This window comes from Podarcis muralis, chromosome 1 (assembly GCF_964188315.1).
Source record: "Podarcis muralis chromosome 1, rPodMur119.hap1.1, whole genome shotgun sequence".
Lineage (NCBI taxonomy): Eukaryota > Metazoa > Chordata > Lepidosauria > Squamata > Lacertidae > Podarcis > Podarcis muralis.
In genome coordinates this window covers 29,826,913-29,849,703 of record NC_135655.1, presented here as the reverse complement: position 1 = coordinate 29,849,703, position 22,791 = coordinate 29,826,913, and the positions used below count along the sequence as shown (strand labels likewise).

Below are 22,791 nucleotides of genomic sequence, written 5' to 3'. Positions count from 1 at the left end.
AAAGATCCAGGAACTAAGGTTCTACTTGGTTTCTTCTTTTACAACTATTGGGAAGCTTTTTGTGTGTGTAAAAACGCAGGGGTAATTTGGGGTACTTCTGGGCTAGCCCTCTCTCCATGAAACTCTGATATTGTTATGTGAGGGTGGAACTTGTTGCCTACATCCCATAATGAGGGATTCTAGGTGTTCCTCAGGAAACAGTTGCGGCTTCCTTATCTTCTGGCCAAGATCCCTTGTATGTCCTGTTTGGAAAAAATGTATTTCCTTTTGTCTCCTGTAGTGACCGTCTCCTGTGGCTGCACAGCATCTTTGCCCTCCTCTATTTCATCATCACCGTGCTCTGCATGGCTCATCACTCCATCCAGCTTGAATACAAGGAGAATGAGAAGGTAAGAAATACTTTCAGAGAAACTCTGGGCAATGAGGTGTTTTCATTGTCCTTTACTAAGGGAGATCCTTGGGTCCAAAGCTGGTTTCAAGAAGTTCACACTGGTATGGTTAGAATGTTGGATTTTGCTCTGGAAGGAGGCGGGTTGAAATCCCAAGCCAGCTGTAAACTAATTTACTAGGTGGCCTTTCGCAAATTGCTCAGAAGACCAATGAGGCAAGCGTCTTACGTAGGAAAAACTCCTATATAAACAATAATTTTTTACATCTTTATTAATGTTATGAACTAGCTGCAGATGGGAAAGTTAATTTAATTCAAAAGTTTTTAAAGAGAGAATGGATCCCAGAATGTTTCAGTCAGGTCACCATCCACTGTTGGGGAATTTTGGAGTCTGGTGTCTGTGTCCTTAATGATAGCTGTGGACCAAAAATGAGAACTCCCTCTTGGGTTCCTTTTATTTTAATTTTCATGCCATCCCATAACAAAATTATTTGGGTGGGCTACAGTAAGTATTAAAAAAATTACAAAAGAAAGAAACCCATAAAATAAAGCAGCATAAATATGTGTTTAACAGCTTACCACTTTGCATAGTCTCTTAATGCCTTGGCAAAATTTCAGAATTAAGCTTTATCTGTACAGAATTCTGGATACCCTTGCTTATTTGCAGGAGGGGGGTAGTCTGGACCTGTTGCTCTCAGGTGTCTCCTTTATTCAGGGACTTCCTCCCTTTTTTCTCCCTAAGGTGGCCCGGACCCTGATGGTTACCAGGATTCCCAAAGATATTATGGATCCCTCCCTTGTCATCAAACATTTCCAGTAAGTGCAACTATAAGCTGATATCCATGCCTCTAAACACATCCCTCTCTCTTCCCCTTTCTTCTCTAGCTAGTAATAGTCACTCACTGAAGGTGGATGGGAGACTGCCTGGGTACCACTTATACAACACCTTGGGTCCCAAGATGGGTGAAATGTGGGGTATAAATATACAAAAATTAAATAAAAACATTCATAAGGTAATGTCCCATTTTTAACCAATCACTGCTACAACAGCTTTCTAAAGACGTATTCTGTATTTCATGGTACCATCCCAGTCTCCGTTCCCTTGTGACGCCAGGGATGGGGTGGGCAGGACTGATCAAGCTCCATCACTTCCTTTTCACAGGTGAGCATGTTCCTTAAAGATCTTGATTTTCTCTTCTCAACAGTGAGGCTTACCCAAGCTGCACAGTGACTGGTGTCCAGTTCTGTTCTGACGTTCGCACACTGATGAAGTTGGATTCAGAGAGGTGGGTGTGTTGTTTTTCTGCTGAGACCTGGATTTTTCTAAACTCCTTGGATTCTATTAAGCAGATATCCTGATATCAATTTTACAGTGCAGTAGCAATCACCTTTCCACAAGATTGTTCTCACCCAGCCTTGAGAATTGCTTCAGGCACTTTGCAAGACACAAGGGAGAAGCTTGTGTCTGATCCTTTTAACATGACAAAGACTTGCATCTTGGCAATTATTTGCTGCATTTTATTTATTATTTTACTTAGAGCACTTAGGCTCCCAGAGTGGCGTACCTTTGATAAAAACAAGATGGTCTCTGCCATCAGGTTTACAATCAAAAAGGCACAGCACACGAGGGAAAAGGAACAGGGAAGAAAGGGGGGGGAGCAAACTCACATGTCAGTTCTTAATGTTGAATAGTAGTTCTTACAATGACCAGCTGGAATGGAAACAGTTAAAGGGCAGACCCCTTTCTGGTCTGCGTCACTTAAACATACCGTTTTTACCCATAATTCCATTCCGGCCTCACATTTAATCTGCAATTTTAAATAAATTCCTCTCAAGATATGTCTCCAAATACACTGCCTCAAATCACAACTTTTTACTCCGTGAATGAATGGAGATTTGAGGTCATGACGGGGTTTCTTCTGTGAGTGCAGCTCTTCTTCCATGAATGGAGGCTCCCATTCACAGAGCCAAAGGATCCAGGCCACACACCTTGATACTTTGAAACCTATTTAAACAAGTATTTTGTCTGCATATTTAAATAAATATATAAATGCCAAGTGCTGCACTGCAACGTTATTTCCATCACAGCTGAGGTTCTGAGGATGTAATTCTGTAATGCAGGGGTGGGAAACCTCAGACCCAGAGGTTAAATGCGGCCTTCCAGTCCTCTTTATCTGACCCTGAGAACTGTCCACACTCCTCACTGGCCTGGTTGGAAAGTGTCCTTGAACTATTTCATGCCTCTTTGGCTTGTCTGGATGGAGCATGTATGGTTGTGGAGACACTAGAATGCTGTACGAAGGCAACGTTTACACCTGTTTTTCTGCCCACTTTTGTCCCCACTCACCACTTTCATGTGGCCCTCAGAAGGTTGCCTAGAAGGGAATGTGGCCCTTGCGATGAAAAAGGTCCCCCACCCCTGCTATACGGAATTCGAAAGCCTCAAACTTAAGCAAAGCAGCCACAGTTGTGCATGCATGGAAATACACTTACCGTATTTTTCCATGTATAAGACGATATTTTATCCTTCGAAATGATGGGCAAAAATTGTGGGTCATCTTATACACAGATAACAGTGGGTGGGTGGGCAATTGGTGGCAGCAGCAAGCAGGAGATTTTCAGCGACAATTGGCCGTGTGATTGGCCTGCTGAACAACTTTGGGCAATTTCCCCCACCCCCAAAAAAATAAATAGGGGTTGTCTTATACATGGGTGTGTGTTATACACAGAACAATACGGTAATTCTGAACACAATGATTCAATGGGCAGCCTCGTTAACTTTCCGCTCTGCTTCGTTTTTGCTGGCAGGCGCAAGGCAATGAAGGGGAGGCTTTACTTCACCACCAAGGCTCAGAAGGAGGGGAAAATCATGATCAAGATCCACCCCTGCTCACGAATCTTCTGTTGCCGTAGTTGCGGCTTTGAAGAGGTACCGAGTGAAATTCAGGGCCTGCACATGAAACTGACCTTGGGCATTTACGATTGTCCATTACCCTGTTTCTTTGTTAGTCTGCTGGCTACCAAGCTAAGCTAGAGACAATTTCCATGTGAAGTTTGATTGAGTGGTTGCTTTTATACAGTGCTTTTTTAAAAAAATATGTTTAGGGGTGCTTTCATTTTGACTCAAGAAAATCTCAATTTTATAGTTCAAATTGGGAAAAATAAATACAGTAAATGGACAAAAGTAGAAAGAACATGCATTACCTCATATTACACAGCTGACAGTAAAACACCACACTTCCATATTGCTTCACATTTTAAACGCTCACTTCCATCTGAGGCTCAGGAAATGAGGTTGCCATCGGAGGTGGTAACAACGAAACTGACCAGTTACCGTGCTATTCAATGGAACTGATGATTCACCGTGCTAGAGAAGAAACTAAAAATTTAAAAAAATAGTTCCTTCCATTATATTCACAAAATGTTTAGGGGTATGCATACCCCTGCGTCCCCCTAGAAAAAAAAGCACTGCTTTTATATAACCACCTTTTCACCAAGGCGCCCAAACATGGTTTGTAGTTTTAAAATATGAAAACAAATGCATGTTATAAAACGCAGAGTGACTGACAGAGTCATCTCAGGCTGCACAGGTCTCTCCAAGAGCTGATGGCAACAAGCTCCCTGGCTTGTGTTCCCTCGTTCCTGCCTTCCCTCAGGCTGCACAAGCCTTTCTTGAGTAGCCCCAGGGAAGGTGGTGGGGGAAAGGCCTGCTCCAACAGTTCTCTCAGACCTCTTGATGGTTATGCCAGGAGCTGATGGTTAGTGCTCCCTGGCCCAAGTCTCCTAGCTTCTGCCTTCCCTCGGGGCACACAGGTCTTTCTTAAGCAGCCTCAGGGAAATGTCACCCAGTGACAGGGGAGAAAAACTTGGAAATGGGAGTGTGTGTGTGTGTGTGTGTGTGTGTGTGTGTGTGTGTTTTTTTCTTGAGCACTTGCCTATCCCCTGGACCCAGTTCATGACAGAGCTGAAATTGGTCTGCTACACAACTGGCCTTCACCTGGTGAATTGGGACCCACAATTTTGTTAAGCCCAAGTCAGAGATGGGCCACACCAGTGGCACTCTTTCCCCCATTCTGCATGCACATTTTGTAAATGTGTGAGGAGGCTTGTTTGTGTCTCTCTTCCTCTGTGTTCAGAACATAGAGAAAGGATTGTATAAAGACAGACACACGAGGGATTTTTTATTTTTTTAAGGCCCAGTGTTTCAGATTAGGACTAAAGGGGATTGTTTGAGCACCGAGAGAAAGCTCAGTGAAGACAATAATTTATAGAGAAATGGATACATGAGGTTAAAAATGGGCCCAGCATTTCATATTGGGACAGAAGCGGGGATCATTAGAATATCCATAGACAGTGTGTCTGAGGGAGAGAGATACAGAGAAAGGCGCACGAGGTAGTGAAAATTAAAAATGGGCCCAATATTTCAGGCTGGGACTAAAGGCAGGGCTTGGGCTGAAACTGTTACAAACTGTTACACAGTTCTACGTCATCTCGGAAGACGTGTTTCAGCTTGCACCATCTAGAGGCCTTGCTGGAATACTGTCTGGCAGCTGGCAGCTGTTATTCCAACTGAGACCATAGTCTCCTTGACATAGTTATTGCTGTTCTTTTTCAAGTAGTGTCTGCCTGAAAGGGCTGGAATGACGCAGTTAATCTCTCTCACTTGCATGCACACACCTTCCTGTGACAGCTGATTCACTCCAGTTGCAACTCCTGGGCTAGAATTTGGCAGCTGACGAATGTTTGCTTGGTACCAATTTTATTGCGGAGTCTGGCCTTGGACTTTTACTCCACCTCATTACAGCAAGTATAATCAGTTTACATTGGTGATGGAAAATGCCTAGATTAAACCAGTGTATATCATTCTTGCTGTCTCACAAAAAAAATAATTGTGCGGTAGTTGGAGTTTCAGGAAGCAGCCGGTGAATGCAGCCTTTCAGAGAATGCGTGAAGACAGAAGATGATAACTTCATTCTGCATTTACTCTCACAGGCATTTCAAAGCAGAACCAATAACTGAGCATGCTTCATTTTCTCCCTGCTAGGTAGATGCAGAGCAATACTATGGGGAGCTAGAAGAGAAATTGACAGATGAATTTAATGCAGAGCGAAGCCGGATTGCGCTGAAACGCCTCGACATGGCTTTTGTCACATTTCAGGATGAGAGGATGACAGCCACGTGAGTGTTCCCTGCTACTACTAATTTCTCTAGGAGTTTGTTCACACTGAACGTCTTAACTTGAACCATATTTGAGGTCAGAAAGGATTATCTCCAAGGGGAACATTAGGAATATAGGAAACTTCCTTATACAGAGTCAAACATTGGCCCATCTGACTCAGTATTGACTGATTGGCTGCTGTTTTCCAGGGTTTGGGGCAGTGAACCCTCTCTCCCAACCCTATTGGAGATGCCAGGGATTGAACCTGGGATCTTCTGCATCATCATCATCATTTATTACTTATACCCTGCCCATCTGGCCGGGCCTCCCCATCTACTCTGAGTGGCTTCCAAAAAACACAATAAAACATCAAACATTAAAAAACTTCCCTAAACAGGGCTGCCTTCAGATGTCTTCTAAATGTCAGAAAGTTGTTTATTTCCTTGACATCTGGTGGGAGGGTGTTCCACAGGGCGGGCGCCACTACCAAGAAGCCACAGCCCTTTTGTCCAAAATGGAGCTACATTCTGTATGGGAGTGGTATTGGACCACCCTCCTCCAACTGTTGCCTTTTCTCTCCCCCAGTATTCTGAAGGATTACAGCCGTGTCTGCTGTCGCAAGCATCCACAACAGTCTTCTGTTACCACAGTGGTGAAATCCCATTGCTGGGGGGTCAGCTATGCCCCCGCTCCCAACGACATCATCTGGTAAGTTCCCATGCTTCTGCCATCTTGGTTTTCAAGGGAGCATCAAGACAAGGAGCAAGTTCAACATGTTGAAATTTTAAGATTCCATGTTATACTTTTGGGTGTTTCAAGACTAGCAAATCCACCGCTTTAAACCCTAGGCCAGCCTTCTCCAACCTAGTGCCCCCAATATGTTTTAGAAAGCGTCTGTCAGCCCCATCCAGCACAGCATCAGGTTACGGGAGGCTGGCCTGGGCAGTGACATCAGGCAGAAAAGAGAGAGAGATGTAAATGTTCCTTTGGGCACTGATGTTGAAATATGCTGGTTAGTCCAGAGAGTGTTTGGTTATTCTGGTGCTTTTTTGTAGCCACTGTTAAAAATTCACTACATAAAAATTCAGCAAAATTGAGAAAACGGTAATTGAGGCAACTAACATTACATACTGAAATGAATCCCTAGGGAAATTATTATTTGTTATTATTTATTACATCTGTATACCACCCTTCATCTGAAGATCACAGGGCAGTTCACAACATAAAAATACAAAATGAGAATAGCCTAACTTCTGTAATCTGTGCTCTGGTAAGCTGTAGGTGGATCCATTAGACTCCAAGGGCAGACCATCCTAATAGTTCTGCCACCTCTGCAGAGGGTAAAAGGTGCCAAAAGCCTAAATCTCAGCAGGAAGTGATCTGACCATGGCAAGGGACTGATGTCAGTATCTCCCACTTTTGGATCGCCTTCTTCCTACCCAGTTGAGAAAACAAGGTTCAGAGTGTGGCCTGCCACATGCGTTGGGCTGATGACATGTTGGGACAGCACCATGGTCGTTATGGCAGCCATGGAGTCCTGAGCTACCCCGCAGCCAGTGCCTCAGGGAGATTTGGCTGAGTACAACTATACCTTCAAAGCACATTTCCCCCCTCAGGGCACTGCAGTTCATTCCTCAGGGTTAAAATTCCCAGCAAGCCTTCCCAAACTACAATGCCCAGAATTCTTTGAGCAACAAAATTGTTGTTGTTGTTGTTGTTGTTGTTGTTGTTGTTGTTGTTGTACCACCCTCTACCCATAGATCTCAGGGCAGTTCACAATGAAATGTGCTTTGAATGTGTGATGTGTACGCAATCATAGAGGAGAACCTTAGTATTCAGACACATTCATGTGGCAGAAGGCAGACTTTTTAATCTATTTCCACAGGGAAAGTTATGTTACTCTGCACTGCAACAAAAACAACAGTTTTGTGGTGCCCAAAAGACTAACCAATTTATTGCAGCATTAGCTTTTACAGACCACATTCCAGTTCACCAGTTGCATGAAGAATAATCCTCAAGTGCATGTATATACATAGTTGATTGGAGAATTGTAAGCAGTGAGGTCAGTGTCTGTAATTTTTGCATTTTATTTCCCTCTGATCTCACTGCTTACTACCCTTCCATGTGTAGATATACCTGCAACTAGGGTTTACACTGCACGCAACTGATGAACTGGACTCGAGCCCACAAAAGCGTAGGCCGCAATTGATTTCTTACTGCTCCTTAGAATCTTAACTGTTTTTGTATCATTGCTTGTGGAAGAACTGAGTGAAACAACAGCACCATCTGCTGACTGCCATTAATACACTACATAAAGGTGGTGTGGAAACTGTTCTCGAGGATATTGACAGGATTTTTGTAGCTTCCGCAATGACCAAATAAAGCTGCCTTATACTGAGTCCATCTACTCAGTTTTGTCTATACTGACTGGGAGTTTCTCCTAACCTTACCTGGAGACGCCAGAGATTGAACCTTGGATCTTTTGCATGAAAAGCAGATGCTACACCACTTGAGATATGGCCCTTCTCCTTGGCCACCTAGCAGACCTATCTGGCTGAACTGAGTATTCATCTGTAGATGCTTCCAAACCTCTGCATAATCCAGCAAACACCATACTTTTGTAGGTACAGTGTGCCACTGATTGGTCATCCACAAAGCAAATAATCCTCAAGCCAGTGTTACCTTTGTAAAACAACCACTAATTTCAGCAGCCAGCATGTTGCAAACAACTGCAAACACTTTGCGCACAATCAGTATATTCCTAGTTAGATATTAAGATTTATGCAGAAGTCCTAAACCCCAAAAGTGAGGGCAAGAGTGTTATTATGAGATGGGAACTTCTTAACTCCGCCTTCACTAACCTGGTTGCCCTCCATGTGTTTCAGTCTGCAGTCGTGCTGGCTGGGGCTGATGGGAGTTGTAGTCTTAACACATCTGGAAGGCATCAGGTTGACGGCAGCTGCTGTCACCTCTTGGCCGGCTGCCTTCCCTGCACTCCGCACGCTCCTCATGCTTTCTTTCTTGTAGGGAGAACTTATCCGTCAGCGGTGCTTCGTGGTGGGTGCGATTTGTCATGCTCAACATCTGCCTCTTCATCCTCCTCTTCTTCCTCACCACGCCCGCCATCATTGTCAACACCATGGACATGTTCAACGTCACGCGGCCTGTGGAGAGCCTCAAGGTGCGCACTGCCATCCCCTGTGGGGTTCTTCCTTATTGGTACTAGAGCCCAGCTATGGGGAGGGTAACATTCCCACTCCCTGCTTTTCAGGGTTTGCCCATTCCATGCCCATCCACTCCCAAAAGAGAAGCATATACCTGTGAAAGCATTGGACAGGGAATAAAATCTCTTCCTAATGTCCTGATAGTGGAGCCTTTAGCACTGCTCTGCCCAGGGGAGCCAGACTGCTGTGTGCTCTGTGCTATGGTACTTGCCATCTTCATCTTTGATCTTCAAACGCATCCCGATACTGAATAGGTTGTTGCACCGAAGGAAGAATGACACAGGTGATCCTCTGGTTTAGAGAAGGAGCTGTGACAGAAATCTCCCAGCACAGAACAGCCATTCATCCTTTTTTGCCTTTGATGTGGCGTTGTTTTTCCCCAAGCCGCACTTACAGTCAGTGACCGAATTAGCAGCAGTGTGAGGGAACCTAGGCTATGCACTATCAATGAGAAGTTGCATGCTTTTAGTCCTGTTCCCAGGGTGCGGCAGGGAGAGAAGCTGCTGGATTCTCAGTAAAATTATTAAGTAATATTATTCCTCCTTTCTATCTCATTTCCCAGAATCCTATTGTCACCCAGTTCTTCCCCACGCTGCTGCTCTGGGCTTTCTCAGTGTTCCTGCCTTTCATTGTGTACTACTCTGCTTTCTTCGAATCGCACTGGACAAGGTAACTCATATCCTTACACCCACAACTTTTAAAATGGTTTTATGCTGGAAACACACCCCAGGGGTTAGATTTTGTTGCATTACGCATTTTCAGAGTTTCTCTGGGGGTCTATCTGGCTGTGACAGTAACAGTCAGTGAAATTCATTGCTGAATCTGGGAATCCTTTTATCTGGTTGTTTTAATAGCATGGTTTCCCAAGTTAAAAGAAAAAACCTGGTAAACCCTAAAAGAACCCCATGCTTTATTTTATTTATTCATATTGGAGCAAAAGGGTTTGTAACTCTCATTATTGTTGTCATTTATTACATTGAGACACTGCCTTTATCTCAAGGTGGGGTACATGTTTCTCCTCCTCCTCCTCCCTATTTCATCACAACAACCCTGTGAGGTAGGTTAGGCTGAGAGGCGGTGACTGGCCCCAGGTCATTCAGTGAGCTTCATGGCTGAGTGGGGATTTGAACCCTGGCCTCCAAAGTCCTATTCCAACACTATAACCATTATGCTACACACAATGTATGCTGCTTTATTTAAATCAGATTTTAGTAGGGCTTTTCATAATACAATACAAGAAAAAACAAACTAATCTAAACAAAAACCAAAAAAAGAAAAATGCAAAGTCCTCATCAAAACCTCAAAGTGTGTTTCAGTGACATTTTGTGATATTTATTACTGAATCTGAGGATGTTTTTATCAGGTTGCTTTAGTAGTATCATTTCTGGAGTTTTACTTCAAAATTCTAACCTAGCTCCTGTTATGTTGCTGATTGTCTCTCCCCATGGAATAAATATGGTGGGATAAATATGTGTTGTTGTTGTTTTTCCCTTTTAGGTCAAATGAGAATCAGATCACAATGCACAAGTGTTATTTTTTCCTGGTGTTTATGGTTATCATCTTGCCCTCACTTGGATTGACCAGGTACAAAACAACTTGCAGATGTTAAAACACAAATCATTCTTCCTTTGTTCAGGCCTTTTGTGAAGCCTCTTGGAGGCCTTTTGTTTGCAGATTGAATGCATGCTTCCTGTCTCACAGAACGCACTGCAGTTCAGCCCCCCTCTGATAGGGAGACCAGCAGTTCTGAATAAGTAGTTGGCAAGATTTAAAGCCAGAAGTGAATCAGCAGCACTTGAGATTTGCACAACTGTGTTATCCATGTGGTAGCTCAAATTACCACATAAAACCTTGTTTTTTAAGTGATTTGCTGATATTAAGCTTACTGTCATATAAAAGGAAGGTAAATTGAATCCACTCCTTTCAAAAGAGAAAATTAAGCTCGCTTTAGAGGTAAATTTATTTAGGATTGAGACTTGACTTGGCACTCCGTTCTTCCTTTCTAAAGCAAAATAAATGCTTTCTCGGGCATTTTGATTTGCATGAGGAAGTAGGGACAAAGTAGTAGGTGGTATTTCACGACTTCAGTCCTTATCTGTATAAGAGGGCAGTGTGTATGAAGGTCCGGAGAGGGGCAAATCACAGGGGCCTTGGGCAACACAACAAAAATCCTAAAGGCTACACCAGCAGTGGCTGTGGTGGTGGAGCAGAGCCTCCCCTCCCCCCCAGCACCAGCATTGCTATAGCTTCCATGTACAGGCTAGGGCAAAGTGCCGCTGAAGTTGGGAATGCACAGACACACTGGTGAAGCCGGCATGGTGGTCCTGCTGGCATAGCCCCAGCCTTTAGTGGGCTAGACTAGTGGCCTGGGGGCCCTGCATAAGTTTCCTTGCAAAGGAATAAGCCTCTGTTGCATTCCTGCTCTCTGTTCTCCTTCCCCAGTTTGGACCTCTTCTTCCGCTGGCTCTTTGACACCCACTTTGTGGATCAGGCAGAGATCAAGTTTCAGTGAGTATTGCTCAGAACTGTGTGTGAGAGAGAAAGAGGGCTCACCAGTTCTGCTGGCAGGATGGGTGCCCTTGTTTGTGTTTATGAGGTACGTTACGAGCATGTGTGGCCTTGGTTCTCAGCAAAGGTTTCTGGAAGTGCCACTTTCTCCTGGTCTGTTTAGAACATCTCACTCCTCTCACTCCTCCGCCCCTGGTTTCTTCCCACCTAGGTGTGTTTTCCTGCCCGACAACGGTGCTTTCTTTGTCAACTATGTCGTCACCTCCAGCCTGATTGGGACAGCCATGGAGTTGCTGCGCATCCCTGGACTCATTGTCTATGCCACGCGGCTCTGCTTTGCCAAGTCTGAACCGGAGCGGCTCCACATCAAGCGGGTTTGCGGTTTCGTTACTTTCTCACTCACACTCAGCCGCATGCCATCCTGTCTTAGGACCAGAAGGCTGTCTTCTTGGCACTTCTGTGTTTTGTGAATCTCTGGGATTCCCTCTTGTTATGTCTTGTTCTGAAGCAACTCTGTCCTGTAAGGGTGTGGAAATGCCACCCACCCCCAACCCAAATACTCACAAATGGCCAGGCTTGAGGTTCAGCTTCTCCAAAGGTTTATGAGAAACATCAACTTAGGGCAAGCTTCAGTCCTGGAGTGTTATCAGTTAGGATTATATATATATTCTATGTTATTTCAGCTGCATACTATGCAGTGTGTGAGTGAGAACAAAGCTTAGCTTTCTCTTTTCACAGTAGGCACTTGCCTGTGCATTGTTGTTACAGATATAATATTGGAGAACAAGGACAGCAATCTTGGGAGAAGGGTTCTAGTGGCCCAGGTTCTTATGGAGCAGGAATCTCATGAAAGTCAAGCTGAATTTGGGAGTTCACTGTCATGATACTTATCATCCAAAGGGGACCCACCTCTTTTACTGTGTCACCATCTGCTGGCCCCCACTGCCTTCCACACTTTGGGGGAGGGAGGAGGTCTGAAGTGGGATCTACACATGTCTAGGCTGCCTGTGTGCACAACCCTGCCTATACGATCCTGGTTGTGTATGATGCTAAATGATGTAGGGAATCTCCCCACTTTAGACTTCCTCCTCCTCTGAGTGGAGGGTGGAGTGGCTGGGCAGCGGAGATGCAACACAGAGGCCCTTAACATAATTTCAATCACATGAGTATTAGACACCCAAAGAGGGCTTCTGATTGGCCCAGAGCAGACAGTGCTTAACACATTGACCATGATTAGCACTGTTGCCTAAACTCTGCTTAACATCCCAAAGAAACATTGAAACCATGATGTAGCTTGTAAAGGGCATACCTAAGGAGATGTTAGCAAAACCTGATTGCTGCTTTGCAGGCAAGAGAAGCTCAGGAGGCAGGGAAGCTGCTTCAACCACAGTTTGCTCAGTGCAGGCCAATGCAGTGGTTTGCAACCTATTTGAACCATGATTTTGCATCCTGGTTTGTGGCCAATACTTAACCATGGTTTAGGTACATAGATGTAATGCTTAACCGTAGCTAAGGGAAACAAATCACATTGGCTCAAGGCTTTTAAGTGTGCTAAACCAGCCAATAAGTGCTCTTTTAGCTCTCCTCGTGATGAAGTAGAAGACAACAGGATAAATGTGCTGCTGTGTGTTTTCCTTAGAACCAAGCTTATGAGTTCCAGTTTGGATTGGAGTATGCCTGGACCTGCTGTATATTTGCTGTTGTCATGACCTATAGCATCACCTGCCCCATTATTGTCCCCTTTGGTAAGTATCTCTGCCAGCCCCCCAAAGTTCCTGTCCTTGTCTAGTCACTTGAGAAAATCAATATCCTAGTCAGATTTCAGGATGCATGGGGAAGGATATGGGGAGTAGAGATGGGGCTGCTGGACAGGGCAGCTGCTGAAGTTTGCCTAATAGGATTCAGGGCAAAACGTAGGGCTCTGCTACCATGCAGTTGTGTTTCACAGCTAAAAGCAGCCTTACCAAAATCCACATGGCTGCACTCCAATCCACTGGGCAAACACTGGGCTGCCATACTTTCTACAGATCAGGAGTAGCCAATATGGTGCCCTTCAAATGATGTTGGACTCCAACTCTCATCTTCCCCAGTCAGGGATGATGGGAGCAATCCAACAGCATCTGAAGGGCACCATAATGCCTACCCCTGTCTTAGATGTTTTTATGCATTTGTGCTCAAGGCTGTAGCCTTGACACAAGAGGAAGGACTGTACCTTAGTGGTAGAACATGTGCTTTGCACGCACAGAATCCCACATTCAGTCTATGGTAAAGTCAGTCTGAGACTCTGTAGAGCTGCAGTCAATTGGTAGAGACAATACTGAGCCAATTAGTGTAGATGCTGCTGCTCTGACTCAGTTATAAGGCAGCTTCCTGTGTTCTTCTACCAACACACACACACCAAGATATTCCAGGCTCCTCTGAATTATTAGTGTTCTGGGTTTGGTTTGGTTTCGTTTGGTTTTGTTTCGTTTTAATAAAAAGCAAATCTCTAGCTCAGGGTTTCCCAAACTTGGGTCTCCAGTTGTTTTTGGATCACAATTCCCATCATCCCTGACCACGGGTCCTGCTAGCTAAGGATGATGGGAGTTGTAGTCCAACAGCAGCTGGAGGCTCTGTGTAAATAATGTAATAATGTGTAAAATATGCATATTAAGCTACATTTATTTAGGTTTTAGCTCTTTCACATTATAATGCCCCATTCCCAAAGTACACTTTCTGGACAGAAAATGACTATGGGCTTGTACTTTGCCCGGTGTACAGGATTTGTAGTCCATTCTGCCCAGTACTCCTGGCTGCCAGCAACTCTCAACGGTCACAGGCAGAGGTCTTTCCCAGCCCAGCTACCTGGAATCCTTTTTTAACAGAAGAAGCCTACCGGCATCTCCTTTGACCATTCCTTGTCCTTTTGCTCCCATATCTGTGCCTGCAGGTTTGCTGTATATGCTGCTGAAGCACATGGTTGACCGCTACAACATTTACTATGTCTACATCCCCACCAAACTGAACCAGCGCATCCACACGGCAGCTGTGAGCCAGGTGGTGGTAGCTCCCATCCTCTGCATGTTCTGGCTGCTCTTCTTCTCCGTCATCCGACTAGGTAGGAAAGGACTGCCATCAAGCATACCCTGAGCTGAACCTTCTTCCTCTAAGGCTGGGGCTTGTTGACATTTATTTAGGAAAGGTTGAGTAGTATCCAGACTGAGCGCATCCATTTACCCCCAGGAAGTTGCTTTGAATGTTGTGTTGGCTGGGGCTGGTGAGTCCAATAACATCTAAAGGGCCACAGATTCACCACTGGTGATTTAGAGAGCCCTCATCCAGATGTGACAGGCCTTGCTCTTAACAAAAGCGGGTTTGGGTCTCAGGAGTTGCAGACTACCGTTACTTTAAATTGTAGGCAGAGAAAGCAGTGGCACCTAATGTCATTTCCTGGTCTGTCAACACTGTAGGCTCCATCAGACCCATCACCATTTTCACCTGCGTGGTCCTTGTCTCCTGCATCCTTTCTTCCTTCTTTGGCCTTTGTCTGAAGAAGCTGCATCCAAGGAAGCCCTCCAGTTACCAGGTAAGAAAGGCAAGAATATGCCCAGTTTACTGTGTGCTGTTTCTTACATTTGCTCACGACCACTTGTCACCTGAGCTACGTGAGGAAAATCCAAGCATGGAGAGATGGTTACCACAATATTATTTACGATGCATGTACACACTTCTCAGACTAGCATGTTCCACCCACAACCACTTTTAAAATGTTGTGCTACATACATTTGCTTTGAAATGGATGGATGCATGCATTAAACCTTTTACCAAAAAGGTGAAATGCTTGTCAGATCTACTTTAGAAAATACATATAGAGAATTGGATGCCTTGGGACACATTCTGAACGGAGGAGTTTATCTTCGGTACCAGAACTGATCTCACAGTCCTGTCAGACTAAAGTCTGGTCCTGGTTAGCATTCTTGGTTTCAGCAGCCAAATTTAGTCAGGGAATGTTGTTTTGTTGCTATTGTTAAACAGTTAAGAGTCAGGAAACCCTTGCTGATACACCACAAACCAGGCAGAGATGTACTAGTAGACCTCGACTGACCTCTGCCCCACCCCTTCTGTCAAACGACACAAACACAACATACGAGTACACAGAATACCAGGGAGGGGGGGAATCAACTCTCAAATGCTGACCAAAAGAATATAGTTCTGTCAAGCAGGTTTGGATACTGTAGGTGAAGCTGTCTAATCTTGGAAGAATTATGTATGTGCTTATTGAATCCTGATGACTCCAATAAGGAATAGCATAGGACTTCAAAGTATCAGCGAGAAAACTGAAAAAGAAATGCTGCTGCAAGTCTTGCTGATATTTTACATTGTCTATCTTTGTTACTACTGGGTACCCCTTTTATGGTTTCCTGGTTATTTGGGGCATTCGTTCTCCCTCTTTATGGTTGCATTATTCTTCAGTGTTACATTTTTGTACCTCAAAAGGCACTATAATACACTGAGTCACACAACTATTTTTCACTTCCCCACAATCTTAGTAATTGCCCTTGAATAGCCTGAAAACAAAGACAAGTGCATTCTCACAGTGTAGTGACAGCTCATTTTGTGCCTTTTGGGTTTGTATGCCACTTTTTCTCCAAGGAGCTCCAAGCAGCATGTGTGCTGTATGGTCCATTTTGTCCTCACAATAATTTTGTGAGGCGTTTTAGCCCATGATCTTCGTGAATGAGTGGATATTTGACCCGGGGGTCTCCCTAGTCTAAGTTCAGTAGTATATCCCCTTACACGAGGGTGTTTTCACAAGGCGTCCACCTCAAAAATAGCCATGATCTATTGACCTACAGCAGGGATGGAGAGGTTTTGACCCTCCCACTGGTTCCAGCCAGATAAGAGGAAATGTAGTCCAACAAGATATGGAGGGCTCCAGGTTTGTAACACTTGCTTTTGGGAGAATCACCATTTTGGGAGCTACAGGTCGAGCATCAATCCCTGTTTTTCTATCCCTCGCCCAACTTTATTCTCCTCTCCACCTGCAAGCAGATGTCTGAGCAATCTGAAGGTGCCTTCAACGATACAGAAAGGAGCAGCATCTCTTCAACCCCCAATTCAAACGTAAGTATATCTTCCATTTCCTGTATGCCTCCCTTACTGGCCTTGCACACTTGCTTGCAATGTCCCGGTTCCCTCATGCAGACTGGCAAGGTCCACGTGCCAGCGTTTCTGCAGTCACTGTCCTTTCACAAGAGGGAAGAGTTACAGGAGAAATTTGTCTTTTCAGCAAGATGCAAAGCAAAGGACCTCGGAATTGTAACTTCCTTGCTCTTTGTGTTGTAGATGTTTGTGGCTACAGTGCTTCAGGAGCCAGAACTAAGCCTAACGCCAGCAGCCTCCCCAGCTCACCAGTCTTACGGCACCATGGGCAGCCGCCTGGAGCAAGCCGAGAACATGGAGGAGGGGGGCCTGCAGAGCTTTGAAACAGAGCTGGAGAGCACGGAGGGCGAATACAGAACCGGGCCAGTGCTGGATGACCAAACCCGCTATCATTGACCACCTGCTCTCAGAGTGATGAGACAGACCAGAGAAACATTTTGAGTATTAAGAGTGCCGGAGGGAAGCATTATGTCCCAAGGCCTAGATTGCTCTGAGTTGCCATATCAGTCCTGCTGTAAACCAGTTTTGAGCAAAGGTCTAGTTTTGCTACTTAGGCCAGAACCACTCAGGCTGATGCACAATGGGCCTTCAGGGCTGCAGTTCTCTTGGCCACAGTGTTGAGATGGCAGCTCAACTGTCCAGCAGAGATGGAACAAACAGGGAGATTCTGCGTAGGCAGTGTAACTTCAGTTTTTTACTCCCAGCTGTTTAACAGCAGCATGTTCCACATGTTGCCTCTCATCCTTCTGCTCCAGGGCTACAGACTGCCATTGCTTGACTCTTTTTGTGTCTTCTGACAAATCTTCCCTTCTCTCCGTTGCCCCAATTGGTCTCCCTCGCCTTCCACTATTTTTGCTTTTCATTTATATTCTTTTTTTGGCAGAGGAAGATGTTTCTCTAGTGGGAGCAGCCTTCTCTGCTCAGGCCAGCAGGAGCAAGAGACTGTCTGGATTTAAATAGCATCATGCGCCCAGTAGCTACAAACCTTTCTATAAAACATTTGGGTGCGGGTGTGTGGAGTAGAGAGCAGAATGGTGACTCCCGAGACACATTCAAGTTGACTGCACAGCCCAGTGTAATGCATTTGTTGCAGAAGCAAAGTCCCAATTGTTTCCTGAGTGCAAGAGGGGCATTTGCAAAAGACAGGTGCTTTAGCTGCTTCATTTTTTATATGCCCATTTGTTGCTGCTGCAGTTGTTGCTTTTGCCCAAATTCACTGCCTCCGAAAAAAGACTTTCTTTCTCAGTGTGGCCTAAGTGACAGGCCTGACTTGTCTCTGTTTTTCTAGGTTTGACTGGTTGTGTGCTTTATCCCCAGAATAATGGCCATGTTCGGGTTTTTGCTTACCTTTTTTCCAACCGTGTTGGAAACTGCCTGGTTCCTTGTTTGAAAGCAAACTTGAAGGCGGATGGGTGGGGTGGGGTTGATGAATGAGATTGTGTAGAAGCTGAGCCCAAACCAGACAGGACAGCAGCAGAGCTGTGTGTATAAATCCAGATCTGATGCAAACCCCTAGAAACCAGGGGTAGAGTCAAACTTTTAAGGCAAAAGGAGAGCATGTGTGGGAGAGGAGCTAAACAAACAGCTAGTGCCCTGATTAGGGGGCTAGATAACTTTCTGCAGGGGGTTGAGCCCTGGGGCGGGTTACGGGTTTGGTACACGTCACTCATATGCCCCTTGTGCTCCATAAATTGGATCTCCACACCTGCTTGACTTTCAGCATCTTCGTTACAGATCCAAGTTTAAACATATGGTTATGTCACAATCACAGCTAATTTGGCACTGGCTTGAGAGCTGGGTGGGATGGCAGGCAGGCAGTGGGGACATCTCGACCCTTCTGTGACAATAACCCATTTGTACACCAGCATGCTCTAAGCTGCCAGTGCACAGGCTGCATGATATCACAGGCCCAAACCTGGCCAGCCCCCTTGCCTCCAAATGATAGGTGTGCCTGCCAGGATAGACTTGTGCATGGGAATGACTCCATTTTACTTTGAAACCTCCACTGTCGTATAGGACTTTCTCTGGCTCAACTGCATTATATACTAGCCCATTAGATCAGTGCTTCACCATCATTCATGTCCGTAGAACATGAGACTCCTAATCTATGATTCTGCAAAGTCCCTAGGAGTAATGGAGTGAGATTTCTCTCGTGGGCTGCTGTGCTCAGAACCTGGGATGAGGCTGCCCAATTTTTTTTACTTAGGAGCTAAGTAAAAGCCGCAAGAGAGCAAGCAGGAAGGAGAAGTATTAGGTGATCTGCATACAAATCAGAATTGCCATGCCTTTTTTCTAGCAGGACTCCTGTGCGCTGAATTACTGCCTGTCTCACAGCTCTTAAGCGGGTGAAACTTTCCTAGCATGCTGGTGCTGTAATTGGGAAAGCTGTTCCCAAGCTACTCTGTCGCTGTTATAAGAGGTTTGCCTCTTAGATTTCTGCTGTCCATGCAACTGTCAAAAGGCCCAGTAGGTGTCGGGAGAGAAGGTAGAAGAAGCCCTGTTTCCATCTTCAAGGCCTGTTTTGAACAGGGCAGATCTAGGTTGCCCATTGCTGTTTGAGAAACAGAAAAGGCACCTTTGGATTTGATATCCCGCCTTTCACTCCCTTTAAGGAGTCTCAAAGCGGCTAACATTCTCCTTTCCCTTCCTCCCCCACAACAAACACTCTGTGAGGTGAGTGGGGCTAAGAGACTTCAAAGAAATGTGACTGGCCCAAGGTCACCCAGCAGCTGCATGTGGAGGAGCGGAGACGCGAACCCGGTTCCCCAGATTACGAGACTACCGCTCTTAACCACTACACCACACTGGCTCTCTTGCGATTATAGCTAAATAAAAAGATTTATATTAGAAGCTTACCTGCAATTACTATCCAGGAAGTAAATCCCATTAAAAGCAGTGGGAATTATGCCCAGGTAAATCTGCTTCCCAGAATTTCCTTTTCTTAGCTGAAGATCATTTATACACCTTGCCACAGATAAAAAATGCCTATAACAGCATTCCTTCTAATATATAGAGGCTGCATATGGACTTCATAGAGTAAGTCTCCATTCCTGCCCCCATGAAGCAAAAGCCCAGCATCAGAGGCAGCACAAAGGCTTGGCTACATCTGTGTCTCTAGGGTAAGCTGCCCACTTGTTACTCACATGTATGTAAGAAAGGCAAACTAGATAGAGTGGCCTAATGCAAATGAGGCAGGACAGTGGCACCTATAAGAGTTGTGCAGCAACTTAGACCTGCTGAAATCCCTCTTGTGTCCAGCTATTAATGGTTGTGGGGCTCTGTCTTCTTTTGCATCTGACTACCTTGGGGACGCGGGTGTCGCTGTGGGTTAAATCCTCAGCGCCTAGGACTTGCCAATCGAAAGGTCGGCGGTTCGAATCCCCGCGGCGGGGTGCGCTCCCGTAGCTCGGTCCCAGCGCCTGCCAACCTAGCAGTTCGAAAGCACCCCCGGGTGCAAGTAGATAAATAGGGACTGCTTACTAGCAGGAAGGTAAACGGTGTTCCGTGTGCTGCGCTGGCTCACCAGATGCAGCTTGTCACGCTGGCCACGTGACCCAGAAGTGTCTGCGGACAGCGCTGGCTCCCGGCCTATAGAGTGAGATGAGCGCACAACCCTAGAGTCTGGCAAGACTGGCCCGAACGGGCAGGGGTACCTTTACCTTACCTTAGGACTAGTTTATTAAAAATTGGTCACTCTGCTTTTAGTTCACCCAGGGCCGCAGAGAGGAAAGGTTAAACGCTTACGCCACCACCAGTGCAACAGTCTAATTCATGACCATTTCTGCTTGGTGTTCAGTGGAATATGTTGGCAGATCCAACCACAAATTTGCCAGTCAATCCCATACAGCCTAGAACTCTCTGCTGAGAGGTGGTTTCCAGAGTCTCAGGCAGAGTACAAAAAAATCCCCACCTTCAATGTAAGAATTAACAGGCAAAGCATCAGTCAGCTGGTGCGATGAGATACGTCTATTTTGCTGAACACCATGCTGCTTGAGTGTACGTACAGTAAAATACAGTATATTAATGTGTAGTCCCATGTAGAAATTTTTTAATGTGTTTGGCAACCCTGAGATCCTTTTAACTGGGGAGTGAACTTCAACCTTATCTATGCAATACAGATTATCTTTCATTGCTTTAGCTTCTCTCATGTGCGGCCACGGAAGAGTCTGTAGCGTTATTCTCCACACTGCAGCCTTTTATTATGGAAAGAAAAGACACCCTTTAAGTGTATTGCCTCAGTGTAGTAGTAAATGCAGCAGCCCAATTTCAGAAGCAGTTTGTGCCATGCACAGTCACCTGCCCACTTTTTAAAAAACAGGCGAAGGAAAAAACGGACATGTTAGTGAACAAGTGATGAAGATACAGGGAGCCATATAGCAATCCCCAGTTTAACTGAAGAGAGTTAAATTCAGTTTTTTAAAAACTGGGTTGTGGATTGTTTAAAAAATAAATTAATGTTTTTTCCAGGGGCTGGGGGTTCTTGGAAGCTGTCCAAAGAGGAAACAAGCACATGCATAAGAGGAATGGTCGGTCTTGGTGTTTTGAGGTTTCGCAGAAAATTGTGAGACAGTAAATTGTTTTTGCAGACTGTGTCTGCACCTTTTGATGTTGCTTGTGGCCTGCAACTGTATTAGTTATTCTGTTCCAGGAGCCAGTCCTGTCGCCTGTGACAGGTTTCAGAGGCAGAGGGTTGGAATGTTGAGTAATCGTAGCACAGAAGAGGGTGTATGTGTGTACACACACATGGACTAAGTCATGTGGTTACAAAAGAGGACTGGCTTAAATAAAGGCAACACACCACTCTGAAACGGGACTGGTGAGCTCCCATCCTCCAGAAGCTGGCAGGATTGCAAGGCTCCAGCTTTGTGGGTATAAGTTTACAAACCTTTCCTGTACCCTTTGGGGACTATCTGCCTTTAGCAACATTTGGCAATGCACATCATTGCTCCAAATAATCTCACACACGTCTGTTGCAGGATGTGTAGTCATATTGTCCCTAAAATAGTCATTTGAAAACTTGATGTGAGTAGTAGAGAACTGGTGATTCTGCAACATCCAGCACTAGCTATGTCAGTGAATAGGTGGCATGAAGAACTGTCTGTCTGCCTTGGTAAGATTGCTTGGCTCAGTGCAGCAGGACTGAGCTAATGACACATCTGAAGCTATGCCCACATAACTTGGAGGAAGCCCTGCTGACTGCAGTGGAACTTAACATCTGAGTGAATATGTACAGGGTCAGGTTTCTGGTGTATTAGAGGATAGGGCCTCCTTATCCAAATGAGTCTCTTTCATGTAGTATCAATAGTCAGGCATCTCTATGCTATTATCTGTGCTGGGTTTCTTCAACATTTCCCACAGGTAAGAAATTGGAGCCACTCGAGTCCTCAGAGAAGGGAGCAGCAGGCCCACATCTGCCAGAAGGAGAGGAAAGGTTAATACTTCATTGAATGCTGTGGCTCGTTTCTGAAAGGGGGAAGGTTGTGTATGCCTCACAAACAGGCAGAGAAGTTGAGGTGTGGAACCCCAGAATGTGACTCAGTTGAAGGGACTCACCTTAATCCAGCACGAATGCTATCACAGGTTTCTCCCATCCTATTATTGAGTGCCGTAGCTGGCTGCATTTGAGGAAGGGTGGTCGGGTCCAGTGCTGTGGTGTAAGCGGTTCCTGACTACTCCCTCCTTGGAACCTATGAAATTACCTTTGCCTAGTCACATGCTAATGTAGCAAACCTCAAGGCCTCCTGTCTTAGCCGCTTCTCTTTTATGGAGGCAAAGTGCCTGTGAGTTGGGTATGGTGTCTTTGGGAAGCTCTGGTCTTTTGTCTTTCCCTTGGCTGTTGCCCTCTAGGAATGTGCCAGAGTTATGTATCTTCTTGTTATATTTATTGCTATGACCGTGCCTTGAATAAAGTTACTTCGCCCAGCTGGTGCCTGGGGTTGAGCTGCACATGTTGACGCAGAGTGATGCTAACTCAAAACAGGAGGTGAAGGAGGCCCTTGCCAAGCATATCAGAAACCTGAGAGGTCCCCTTTTGCTTTTGTTCAATGAGAGAGCAAGGTCTTGGGCGTAATGAGAATCAAAGCTCAAGTAGTTTAGGTGGTGTGATAGCCACCTTCAAATAGCCAAAGGGCTGTCACATGGAAGATGGAACAAGCTTGTTTTCTGCTGCTGCAGAGGGTAGGACCCAAACCAATGGATTCAAACGACAAGAAAGGAGATTCTGCCCAAGCAATAGAAAGAGCTTTCTGACAGAGCTGTTCAACTGTGGTGCAGACTCCCTCAGAAGGTGGTGGACTCTCCTTCCTTGGAAGTTTTTAAGCAGAGGTTGGATGGTCATCTGTCAGGGATGCTTCAGTTGTAATTCCTCACAT

General features: G+C 45.3%; 1 protein-coding gene and 1 long non-coding RNA gene across 10 annotated transcripts in view; one reads left to right on the top strand and one right to left on the bottom strand.

Moving 5' to 3' along the window:
• TMEM63C (transmembrane protein 63C) overlaps positions 1–22,366 on the top strand; it is a 72,321-nt gene extending 49,955 nt beyond the window's left edge. For 7 of the 9 annotated variants that reach the window (XM_077925320.1, XM_028718880.2, XM_028718871.2 and 4 more), the window contains 16 exons: positions 281–389; positions 1,131–1,204; positions 1,594–1,674; positions 3,197–3,317; positions 5,433–5,566; positions 6,132–6,254; positions 8,574–8,727; positions 9,333–9,439; positions 10,268–10,354; positions 11,213–11,278; positions 11,490–11,652; positions 12,918–13,023; positions 14,208–14,375; positions 14,728–14,843; positions 16,307–16,381; positions 16,604–22,366. In XM_077925320.1, the coding sequence (XP_077781446.1) occupies positions 281–389; positions 1,131–1,204; positions 1,594–1,674; positions 3,197–3,317; positions 5,433–5,566; positions 6,132–6,254; positions 8,574–8,727; positions 9,333–9,439; positions 10,268–10,354; positions 11,213–11,278; positions 11,490–11,652; positions 12,918–13,023; positions 14,208–14,375; positions 14,728–14,843; positions 16,307–16,381; positions 16,604–16,816 (1,897 nt within the window). In that variant the 3' untranslated portion in view covers positions 16,817–22,366. The remainder of the gene's footprint in view (positions 1–280; positions 390–1,130; positions 1,205–1,593; positions 1,675–3,196; positions 3,318–5,432; positions 5,567–6,131; positions 6,255–8,573; positions 8,728–9,332; positions 9,440–10,267; positions 10,355–11,212; positions 11,279–11,489; positions 11,653–12,917; positions 13,024–14,207; positions 14,376–14,727; positions 14,844–16,306; positions 16,382–16,603) is intronic. The other 2 variants (XM_028718891.2, XM_028718908.2) reach the window with 1 other exon arrangement.
• Positions 1,623–4,267, bottom strand: LOC144327148 (uncharacterized). The gene is made up of 3 exons (XR_013392057.1): positions 4,119–4,267; positions 3,593–3,767; positions 1,623–1,727 (listed from the first exon to the last, which is right to left on the bottom strand). It is a non-coding gene; the product is annotated as an uncharacterized LOC144327148 (long non-coding RNA).
• Positions 22,367–22,791: the final 425 nt, after the last annotated feature.